At 53.0% G+C, this 9,796-nt stretch overlaps 2 protein-coding genes across 4 annotated transcripts; one reads left to right on the top strand and one right to left on the bottom strand.

Moving 5' to 3' along the window:
- Window positions 1-1,598: 1,598 nt before the first annotated feature.
- CITED1 (Cbp/p300 interacting transactivator with Glu/Asp rich carboxy-terminal domain 1) lies at window positions 1,599-6,756 on the bottom strand. Of its 3 annotated transcripts, none has more exons than XM_049873328.1 (3): window positions 6,706-6,756; window positions 2,759-2,883; window positions 1,599-2,181 (listed from the first exon to the last, which is right to left on the bottom strand). In XM_049873328.1, the coding sequence occupies exons 2-3, from the start codon at window positions 2,816-2,818 to the stop codon at window positions 1,660-1,662; spliced, it is 582 nt and encodes a 193-aa protein (XP_049729285.1). In that variant the 5' UTR covers window positions 2,819-2,883; window positions 6,706-6,756; the 3' UTR covers window positions 1,599-1,659. The 3 variants fall into 3 exon arrangements, with proteins under 3 accessions (XP_049729285.1, XP_049729284.1, XP_049729283.1); XM_049873327.1 differs by lacking the exon at window positions 6,706-6,756 and adding an exon at window positions 6,169-6,282; XM_049873326.1 differs by lacking the exon at window positions 6,706-6,756 and adding an exon at window positions 4,960-4,984.
- LOC126068753 (E3 ubiquitin-protein ligase DTX1-like) lies at window positions 5,825-9,367 on the top strand. The gene is made up of 5 exons (XM_049871462.1): window positions 5,825-5,893; window positions 5,937-6,213; window positions 7,527-7,628; window positions 8,057-8,213; window positions 8,567-9,367. Exons 1-4 carry the CDS (start codon window positions 5,825-5,827, stop codon window positions 8,086-8,088), a joined length of 480 nt encoding a protein of 159 aa, XP_049727419.1. The 3' UTR covers window positions 8,089-8,213; window positions 8,567-9,367.
- Window positions 9,368-9,796: the final 429 nt, after the last annotated feature.

Below are 9,796 nucleotides of genomic sequence, written 5' to 3'. Positions count from 1 at the left end.
CCCATTTTTCCCTTGGCTGACTTCTAACTTTATTTTAAAACCTAATTCTTTCTGTGGGTAGACATATCTGTATGTGAAGGCACAGAGCAAGACCTGTAAAGCACACACCATAAAAACAGATAAACAAGTTGCTACATCTGTGGAGGGCAAGAGCAATCAGGACTGAGGGAGAGTTGGCCAAAGCCTACTTTAGCTTTATCTGTAAAATCTCTGATTTTTTTTTTACAAGCAGATTTGTATCATGCATTTATTACTTGTGAGATATAAACACAAACAAATGAACCAGGTCAATACCAGGAAGCCTTCCCCAAACTTCCTAGGTAGATGGAGATGTTGTCTACTCTGCAATCTAATAGCACTCTCCCTCCCCCGCTCCCCACCTGGTAATAAGAAATACTATGTTGCATTATAATTTGTTTGTGGCCATTTTCTTTAGACGGGGAACCCCCAAAAGGTGCAAACTTTATCTGATTCATGCTCCCAGTTCCTAACAAAGTGTCTGCCAGAGCATATGCTCAGGGAGTGCTGAATCCAATGAATTGACTTTGCTAATGGACTTTTCCCAAAGACCTCGCCGAGGGACAGAATTGATGCTAGTCCTGAGAGGCTTATTGGAGTAGTTTTCAGCATTCAAGGAAGACTGTCTCTGGGAGTCTGAAATGTGGGCTGAGGAGTTTGAAAAGCACTAGGGTTGTATCAATATGAGGGGGCTGGATCAGGGCCCCACAAGGCCAGGACCCAGTTCAGCGCTGCTGTCTCACTATTTGGCATGCTCCTCCTGATGCCGCTGCCTCCTCAGCATCTAGTCTGAGGGCATGGGATGTATCCTCAAACATTAACACTGGTCAAGCCCAGCCCTGATCTGTATCTACAAGACAGAGAGGCAGCAGGCTGCTCCCATACCCGCAGGATCAGAGAGTTAGGAATTAGGGGACAGGGTTCCAGACTGGCTTGGAGGAAGGGGTTACACAGCTATCTGAGGGGTTTGAAGATGGCACCTGGGATCCTAGCTTCTTGGTAGGGGTCTGTAGCTTTTACAATTTTCAAGAGAAATTGAAGCTCCCAGGTCGAAGGGTCCTTCTTAGGCCGTTTTTTTTTTTTTTTTTTTTTTTTGCCTATAGGCAAAAAGCAAAGGAATGGCCTTACAGGGTCAACAAGATTAGAACTGGAGAGTGGATGGGGGTGGTGGCTTCTAGAGTTGGTGAAGTGTGTCCCCCTGTGGCCAATGCAACCCTTTAGACTTGTGAGGATGTGCAAGTGGTGAGGCAGCTGCAGAAGGGTCTCTACCAGTCTCCCAATAATACCCCTCAGCCAGCTCCGGTATTCATCCCCAAATACGACAGTGTTCCTGGGGTCCTAGGGTAGTGAGTTGGGCAGGGGCTAGGTTCTTGGACCCCTAAGGAGATAATGCCAGGGGTGGTGCGGGGTAGGATTCAGCGAGCAGCCCTTCCCACTTCTCCCATCACCTCTATTTCCTTCTGAGCTATCCACCCCCAACCCCACCACGGGCCTCAGAATTACTAAAAGGGCATCAGACCAGATGCACTACATGTCTTAAGACCTCAATAAAAAAACATTCCCAGTCTGCCCATCTCTTTGTAACTTTTATTTACAACAGGCTTAGTAGTTTTATTCCTCCATCTTTAGGAATAATTGACATCAACAGCCAGTTGCAAAGTCCGCAGTAAAGTCAAATTCATTCTGCCCCAGCCACAGCTCTGGAAGGTCACTAGCTTGGTCCAGTCCCAGTTCTACCACCAGCGACATCAGCACCTCTTCGTCCACGGGGTCTGAATCGATGATAGCCGGGCTCTGGCCACCAGTAGGAGATTCTGACCCTTCCTCTCCCTCCAGAGCCCCAAGGCCCCAGTTTTGTAGGAACCCTTCCTCCCCGGGTTGGTCTGGAGGGGTGGTATCCATCCCATAATACTGGCTATTAAGTTTCTGCAGCTGCATACTGGCCAGCAGGTGTGGGGCAGGGTGTAGGTTGAAGGGTGGGGATTTGGTGGGAGAGGTGGTAGGAGAGCCCATTGGAGATGGAGATCCTGAGAAACTAGTGGGAGCCTCACTGGCCTTGGTTCCATTTGAGGCCACCCCAGGGTAGTGCAGAATGGCCACTGCTTTGTGATCTTTCACTTCCAAGTCAGGGTAGGCCAGAGAGCTCATCTCTTCGTCGGCATCCTAGAAGACAGAAAAAGGCGTGTCATAGCACCTGTCCTTGGCTTTTTCCTTGCCATTCAGCAGGCCCAGAGGGGCCCTACATATACTTTATTTGAGGCTAGTGGGAGAGAGGTAGCAAGAGGGCTTCCTGGAGAGCTGGGAGCCCAGCTTGAGCATCCTTTTGCTCCCATGGCTCTGAGCACTGAGCTCAGTCCCAAGTTCTAGTGCTGGGGCACCTGCCATCCTAAATGGGTTCGTAATTTTTATTCCCCTTCCTCTGATCTCCAGCTCACCATTCTAAAAAGGGCATCTCGTTGGTCCTCTTCTCAGCTTCATTTTAACATTTTCAACGGAGTGATCTTTTTCCAATTTTATTTTTCTGCTCCCTTCCCCGCCATTTTTCAACACCTCTAAAGGGCTCAATTTGGCCATGTTTAGGCAAAAGTTATTCTTGTTCTCACCAGAGAAAGCCCTGCTGTCTCCTCTCTACCAAAGGACATTAGATACCCCACTCAGGAGGGCTTAGCACATGATCCACCCTAGACACGTCAGTCTTTCCATGCCTCAGTGTCTCCCCCTGTAAAATGGCAAAACTTACCTCCTTCACAGGTGAGGTGCCACCCTTGACATCCAGTGCAGGTCTCGACATAGTTGGCATTTCAGAGCCTTGGCAGAAGTCGGATAAATCGGTGAGAGATGATCCTTCCAGCTGGAACTGTTGTGCTGTATGTGAGAGAGAAAACATGATAAGGGCAAAAGGCTTTACTAATCAAGAAAGCACTAACGAAGCTTGAAGCTGAGCAACTCCACACCGTTACAAGAGAACAAAGGTGACAAAGTTAGACCTGAGACCAGAGACCACCTGAGCAAAGGGAGAAAATAAAGCTGGAACTTCTGCCTGGGATAGGAAAGGTGCTTGATTTATTCAGCCAGGTGCTGCTCAGACAGCCAGCTGCCCACATCACCGGGAGGCAACACACTTGACTGTTTCCTCATGCAAGTGATTGGGGGAGTGGGGAGGAAGATGGTGCTGCTCCTGGTTCTGAGGGCAGGAACATCCTTTCGTGAGCTGTCGCAATGGGCAATCAATACCAGAGCTGGAGAGCCTGGGCAGCCATTGGGTCTGAGAGAAAGTGAGGAGTCAGGGCAAGGAAGACCTAGAAAGCTCTGGAGGCTGCAGCACAAGACAGGGAAGGAACAAGTCCCCGTAGCAAATGTCGCAGGGCTCCAAAGCCCTGCCTTGAGGCATATCTGTTAGAGAACAAGACTGATCACTGTGTTCTGGGAGCTCTGAGGCAGCCAGAGTCAGAGAGCAGCTAGGAATATCTCAGTTTCTTCCATGCCTCAAGGCTCCTCCAAGACTGTCCCAGCACTGGGCCTTCCCAGGACATCTGCCCCAGAGCTCTCAGCCCAGCTATACTCACCTGTAGTGACAGGTGGTCATAATTCTTTCTAGAGGAAAAACTGAGACACAGAAATTCAATGGCTTTCCAGTCAAGCAGCAGTGGTTCTGGGACCAGGATCTAGCTAGCACTCCTATGCCCACGCGGCTCACCTGACCAGTGGCCAGGTCATCATACTTCGAATAACTCAAATGGCTGCAGGAAAAATGATTCTTTGGCTCAAGTGCCACAGGATAAGAGGATGAAAGAAAAAGAACTCCCCCCAAACCAGAAAATAAAACACCTCTGCAAACTCCCGTTATTTTCCTAGAAGCTTTTTCTTTAAAAAAAAAAAAAAAAAAAAAAGCTCCATATACACTAGCTGCAATTGGTAAATTAGAGCACCATCTCTCTGTATCACCTTTGCACCACTTACTGTGGGGGTGGGGTGGGGCAGGCTGTAAGAAAAATAGGGAAAAAAGAAAACATGAGTAAAAACAATCATCAGTTTCTGGGTCCCCCACCACTGCTTGTTTGGAGCCCTGCTCCTTCAAGCCAGTGATCATATCCCTCCTTCTAATCCACATCGTCTTAGAGAACCCTAACCCCGTTGCCGTCGAGGCAATTTCTACTTATAGCAACCCTACAGAACAGAATAGAACTGTCCCATAGGGTTTCCAAGAAGCAGCTGGTGGATTCGAACTCGCACCTTCAATATCAAAGAATTTTCATGTTCTAAGAAAAATGTCGGGGGGGGGGCCCTGCCCATCTATTCCCATTCATATCCACTTTTCCCTCTCCTTTATGCCGCCTGTTACTGGAACGTACAAAACAAAAACAAGAACCACAGAGAACAGGAAAAAGAGCGAAGAAAAAACTACCTCTGTTCTGATATCAGTTTGTGAGAAAGACCATTTTACCATCTCTTTTCAGGGTGTGAGCTCCTCTAGGCACGACCCTGTCTTCATTCAGGTCTGCAGCCTCCCATCGTCATCCCCGCCACCCGCCCAGACCCCAAGCCCAGGCCTGTACTCCGTAGGCGCTCAGTAAGTGTTATTCAGTCTATCTTGAAGAGACAACCAATTTCGGTTAGAATTCCCGACCCTGCTTCCCCAATTTTCCACCTCTCCCCTAACCCCACAATCCATTCGAGGGCAAAACTTGGCAGCGACTAAACGTGCCAGCCAACTCTCCAAGCCTCGAGCCGACCACTGCGAGAAACAGCAGTGAGAGGCGGCTGGGAAACAGAGCAACAAGTGTCTCCTCACCGACTGGTCCCTCGCGGCTCCCGGCCCCACAGCCTACCCTTAGCTTTAGCCCTCTCCCTCCTAGAGGGTGGTGGGAAGGAGGAAGGAAAGAGAGAGGAGAAAGGTTGTCTTTCACCTGTTGAGAGACCAAAAGTTAAAATGACACCAACCAGATGGTTCCATCTCGATTGCTAGTTTCTCACTCTGAAGGAGAAATTTTAAATTCCAAACAACACTGCGGCTTGATTTGGACGAGCTCTAGTCAGACCAGTCAGTTTTGCCACCTGAAAACGAAAGGCCCGTTGTTTGCAGACAGCTCGGCTGCCCTCCTCCCCACATCTCAGGTGCAGCCGCCGGTGCTAGAGGTGGCTAGCAGCATCCCTGCAACGTGGGCGCGAGCTCCCAGAGACCGTTTCCGCAACTGCCGGATCAGAAACTGATCCTAGAGACTGAAGGGCTAGAAGGGGAGCGGCGCGGGGTCTTCGCCCCGGTGGCGAGTTTGGAGCCGGGCGTTGTTTCCGGGCGCGGGGGCGCACTCCATCGCCGGCCGCTCCCGCGCCTCACACTTACTTAGCGCCCACCGAGCCCCCTACGCGGTCCCAGGTTGAGCCTCCCCCCTTAGCCAAGCCGTCTGCGGTCAGTGTTCTAACCCCGCCGAAGGGAAAAGAGCAAGAAAACCTCGGAGAGGTGCGATAACTTGCCAAGGTCACAGCGCTAGAAAGTGGCGAAGCCGGGATTCGCAGTCTGACTGATTCCAAGTCTGGTGTTCCGCTGGGCACCGACTGAGCAAGCAGCCGAGGAGCCGGGCCAGACCGCCCTCCTTTATAGGGAGAGGGGTGTGTGCATGGGGGGTGGGGGTGTGAGTGTGGGCGTGTATGGGGGGAGAGCCGAGGTCGATTGGGTAGCAGAGGCAAGTTGCGCAAATTCCCTAACTCCCACCCCGCAATTCCGCTGAACTCGGCCTGAAAAGCCCCTTTCGTCTCCAGTCCTGAAGGAAACCTGAGTTTTGTGCAGCCCCGGAGCCGGAGCGTCCAGATGTGGTCCGGGCGATTAGCAAAGTCGGTGGAAGACAAGCCGAAGAAAGCGCGGGCGCAGGGAGAAAAGGTGCTACCGTCTGCCTCGGAGAAGCTGGTATTTGGCCCGGCAGGCTGGCGCGGGCGCGCAGGCAAGCGAACAGGCGCGCGGGCGGGCGGGCGGGCGGGCAGGCGGCCGCGGCCCCTCCGCCCCCAGCAGAGCAGCTTTCAAACAGAAAACAAGTCCGCCGAAGCCCTCCGGCCCGCCTGGCAGCCTCCAGACCCGGCCGACTGCTCTCACGCCCGCTCCGTGGGTGTCCCCGGCCCGGCGCCCTGCCCGGCGCCCTGCCGGGCGGCCCGGCTTACCTCCGCGAAGCCGCCTGCCCTGGAGAGAGGGAAACGCGCAGCCCGGTGAGTCGGGAGCGAAGCGGCGGAGAACCCAATCCCTGACACGCACGCCGCCTGCTCGAACGGGTCGTGCCTGGTGCCCACGGCCGCACCGGTGGCCACCCGACCCCGGGGAGCCTGGGAAAAGCCCGCACCGCCGCGCCGCGCCGCGCCACCGCCGCACCGCACCGTGCCGCGCCAAGCAGCCCTGGCCCGCGCCCGCCCGCAGCTTCGGCGCCGGACTTCGGGGCGGTGGCGGTGGCGGCCACTGCGCTCCCTTCCCCGCTCGGGGGACCCGGCTCTCAAGCCCTCATTGCCGCCCGGAGAGCCCTGACGCACATGCATACGGCAGCAGGCTGGCCTCGGCTAGGAATCCCAGGAAGGACAGACCCTTCCCCCCCTCTTTTTTTTTTTCCTCCCCCCAATTTCCACGTCTTTATAACTGGCTTAGGGCATTATTAGCACATGTCCTGGCTCGTGGGCCAGTTGGTGGCAAAATCTGAACTGGATACTCACGGAGGGCCCGAGCGGGTTATACCTTCCTTGGCCCTCTTCCTAGTCGCTGGGAAGGGCCCCTAGCTGGCGGGATGCTGGCGGGTGGCCGGGTGAAGCCAGCCTCCTTTCGGCGGCTCAGCGGTGCCCCTTCTGCAGCTGTGCCGCCGGGAACATTCTATAGTGGCGGCTGGCGTGTGTGGCCCTTTAAAGGCGCTCGAGCTGGTGCAGTCACCGCGGATCGTGTGAAAGCGAAGGGCCGGCTAGGGAGCGGAATCCTTGCTGCCCCGTCGATCCGGCAGCCTCGGGGACCTGCCACGGCTCCTGGGGTGGGGCTGGCAGACCTAAGCTGCGGGCTCTCCTCTGTTGGAGCCCCGGACGGCTCCTGCGGTTCTGAAGCTTTTGGGGCCCGGGCCTGGGGCCCGGGCTCTCCCCACCGCCCTGCATGGACTTGCCCAATAAATTCCACTTAGTAATTTCGTTGAGGCGAGAGAGAGCTATTAGTGTCTGTTTTCTGACCTAAATCTAACGGGTGGCCAGAGTGGGGTCCAGGGGGCTCGACGGAGAGCTGTGGGATCAGGAAATCACCCGGAGGAGGCCGACGAATACAAGACGGGGCCCGCGGAGCAGGATTTAGGTATTCTGCAAGGCTTTGTCGGAGCCAGTCGACATGCTTTGGGTTGCACCATCTCCCTGGTTGAAGGGCCGAGGCGTGGGGGTCCTTTTCCACTTGAAGTATCTGGATTCCGGGCAGAGCCGCACCAAGGTCTTATCTAGCAGCGGTGGCCTCCCTTGGAGGCCTGAGCTGGGGTTGGGTTCGAGTGTTTCTCTCCTGTGTCACCCAGGGCGGAAGAAGGCTGGCGGGAAGCGGACCGGAGAAATGATGCCCTCCGGGACCGTGGGGCCAGGTGCACCTCACAAAACTTGCCGAGAAGCCAAGGGCCAAGGTTTGCGGGGATCCCTCCTGCCTTCGTACGATGCCGGTCATTTTATTATGATTATAGAATCATTTCCATCTAGAAAGACCATTTCGCATTCAGAGCACATCTTTATGGGGTTGGGATGCTATCTTATAAATCCTTACGGGGAAAAAGGTCTGGGTCTTCTCCCTCAATTCGTGTTCTTTGTGACCAACAAGCTCCCATCTCACCTCTTACAGGAAGGCTACCAGGATTACTCTTGTATCAAACTCTCGTTTTGTCGCCTTTCAGAAGCAAGTACTTAGTTTGCACTGTTCATAAAACATGCTGTTTTAAAAGTCTTGATGTTAAAAAGGGGGGGGATGTAATGAAGTTTTTGTCACTATGTATGTGTTCTGTCTTCTTAATTAAATTTGGAGATCTGAAGCTTTTTTTTCCTCTTTATTTTTTTTTAGTACTCCCAAGTGTCCTGTATTTGCTCTTCTAACAAAGTTCTATTTGTTGACGGACTGACCAGCTTACTGACTTAAGAGATGGGGAGCAAACCGAGGCACGGATCAAGGCCCTTCCTTGGCACGTGGAGGAAGCTGGGGCGAGTGCCCTGGACGCCCGGTAAACCTTTTCTCCACTTCGGAAAGCTGCCTAGCGCACTTCCACTCCTCCCCTCCCCCACCCCGTCCCAATTCAAATCCCCGGTAACAACCACATCCTACCCTCCATCTCTGCACCTTCTCACTTTGCCCAAAGACCGTGGGGCCGTGTTATTTCCTTCTGATTAAAGTTGGGATTTGTCAAGACCCTACAGCTTCATAGGGTTTGCATGTAAAACACACCCTGAAGCCCTCTTGGTGTTTGCCTGCGGTGAAAAAATGTTTCTGTGAAAACCACGTGGTGGAGAAGCCGGCCCCAGGCTCTCCAATTGTGTGTTGCTAATTTGGAACCTGGACCTCTCCCCCTCCCCCCAGCTCCGAAGCAGTCTGGAAGCGGCGGCAGCGGCTTCTCCACTGCAGACTCCTGATCCATCCGGAAGGTGCGGATCCACCCTCCATCTATTGGATGACTCCCGGGCCAATTGTTAGAAAGAGGCATATGTTCATCTCCGCTTCTGGAGTGTCTCCCAAGCAGTTGCTCAATAGCCAGCCCCCTCCCCCATCCGGACCATTGAAGGGCAGAAAAAGGAGCGCCCTCCGCCACATTTCTCTGTGCCCACTTGCCAGAAAGGGCCTCCCCACTAGTGACTTCCTGTCATTTCCACTGCCCACCTCCTGGGGATAAGGAAAGAGAGGCTTCAAGCACTCAGCTGTGAGCACAAAAATCTTCCCTTTCCTTTTGGGGGGAGATGGGAGGTGAGGTTAGTTGCAGAGGCTGGGAGGGGGCAAAAGAGACATTTTCATTTCTTTGCAAATATCCCCCAGATCACTGACTTCTCAGTCTGCTCCAGCCAAGCTCAGAGCTGTCCTCTGAACTCTTATCTCCAACTTGGCAACTAGGCTGCGAGCTCACGAAGCAAGGGGAGTACAGGGATGGTTACCCAGGAAGAACCTCATGTTCACAGCATTGGGCAGGCATGTTCCCATCCTTCATCTAATTCTCAGGACAGGTCTGCGAGGTATGGTTTACTGAAGGTGAAACCCAGTCTACGAGATTTGCCCAAGTTCACGAAGCGAAGGGGCTGGTTTTTCAGCCCAGGTCAGGCTATCTGCAAATGCCTTATCCTTGTCCCTATAAACACTGCTGCCTGGGAGAGTAAGGAGGCCGGTGCCTGCTATGTAGTAAGTGCTCAATAAATGCTGGCTGTTATTACACTGTGCCTTCTGATTCTTTTCCTCTCTCCTCCTAGCCCTGCCTAAGCTCACACACTTCAGGTTCTATAACACTTAGTTACAAAACCAGACTGAGTGGGGATGAAGGAGGTCTCAGGAAGGAGAGGGAGAGGAAAATGCGGATTTGGTCTCAAAATCCCACCCTTTAGAACCAAGGGCTGCCTGAGCCAAATGCCAAGTAAATTTGGGACCAATAAAAGATGATCACTCTTTATAGGACAACCTGTAAACTTACAGAGGGGTTGCCAGAAACATATACTAAATATGTGTGCAGAAAATTTAAAAAGCACAGGTCTTTGCTCAAGAATGTTGGGAGCAGAATTTTTTATATTTGTGAAAAATGGAAAGCAATCTGTATGTCCATGGTAAGGG

The sequence above is a fragment of the Elephas maximus genome, chromosome X, assembly GCF_024166365.1.
Source record: "Elephas maximus indicus isolate mEleMax1 chromosome X, mEleMax1 primary haplotype, whole genome shotgun sequence".
In the NCBI taxonomy this organism is placed as follows: domain Eukaryota; kingdom Metazoa; phylum Chordata; class Mammalia; order Proboscidea; family Elephantidae; genus Elephas; species Elephas maximus.
Note: the sequence above shows the minus strand (reverse complement) of the source record. Positions and strands in the feature narration are given on the sequence as shown.

Coding starts and splice junctions, on each gene's coding strand:
- LOC126068753 (XM_049871462.1), top strand. CDS start 5,825: ATGTGGTCCGGGCGATTAGCAAAGTCGGTGGAAGACAAGCCGAAGAAA. Junction 6,214..7,526: donor AGAGGGAAACGCGCAGCCCG/GTGAGTCGGGAG, acceptor TGTGTCACCCAG/GGCGGAAGAAGGCTGGCGGG. Junction 7,629..8,056: donor CCGAGAAGCCAAGGGCCAAG/GTTTGCGGGGAT, acceptor ATTTTTTTTTAG/TACTCCCAAGTGTCCTGTAT.
- CITED1 (XM_049873326.1), bottom strand. Junction 2,182..2,758: donor GCACCTCACCTGTGAAGGAG/GTAAGTTTTGCC, acceptor TCTGTCTTCTAG/GATGCCGACGAAGAGATGAG.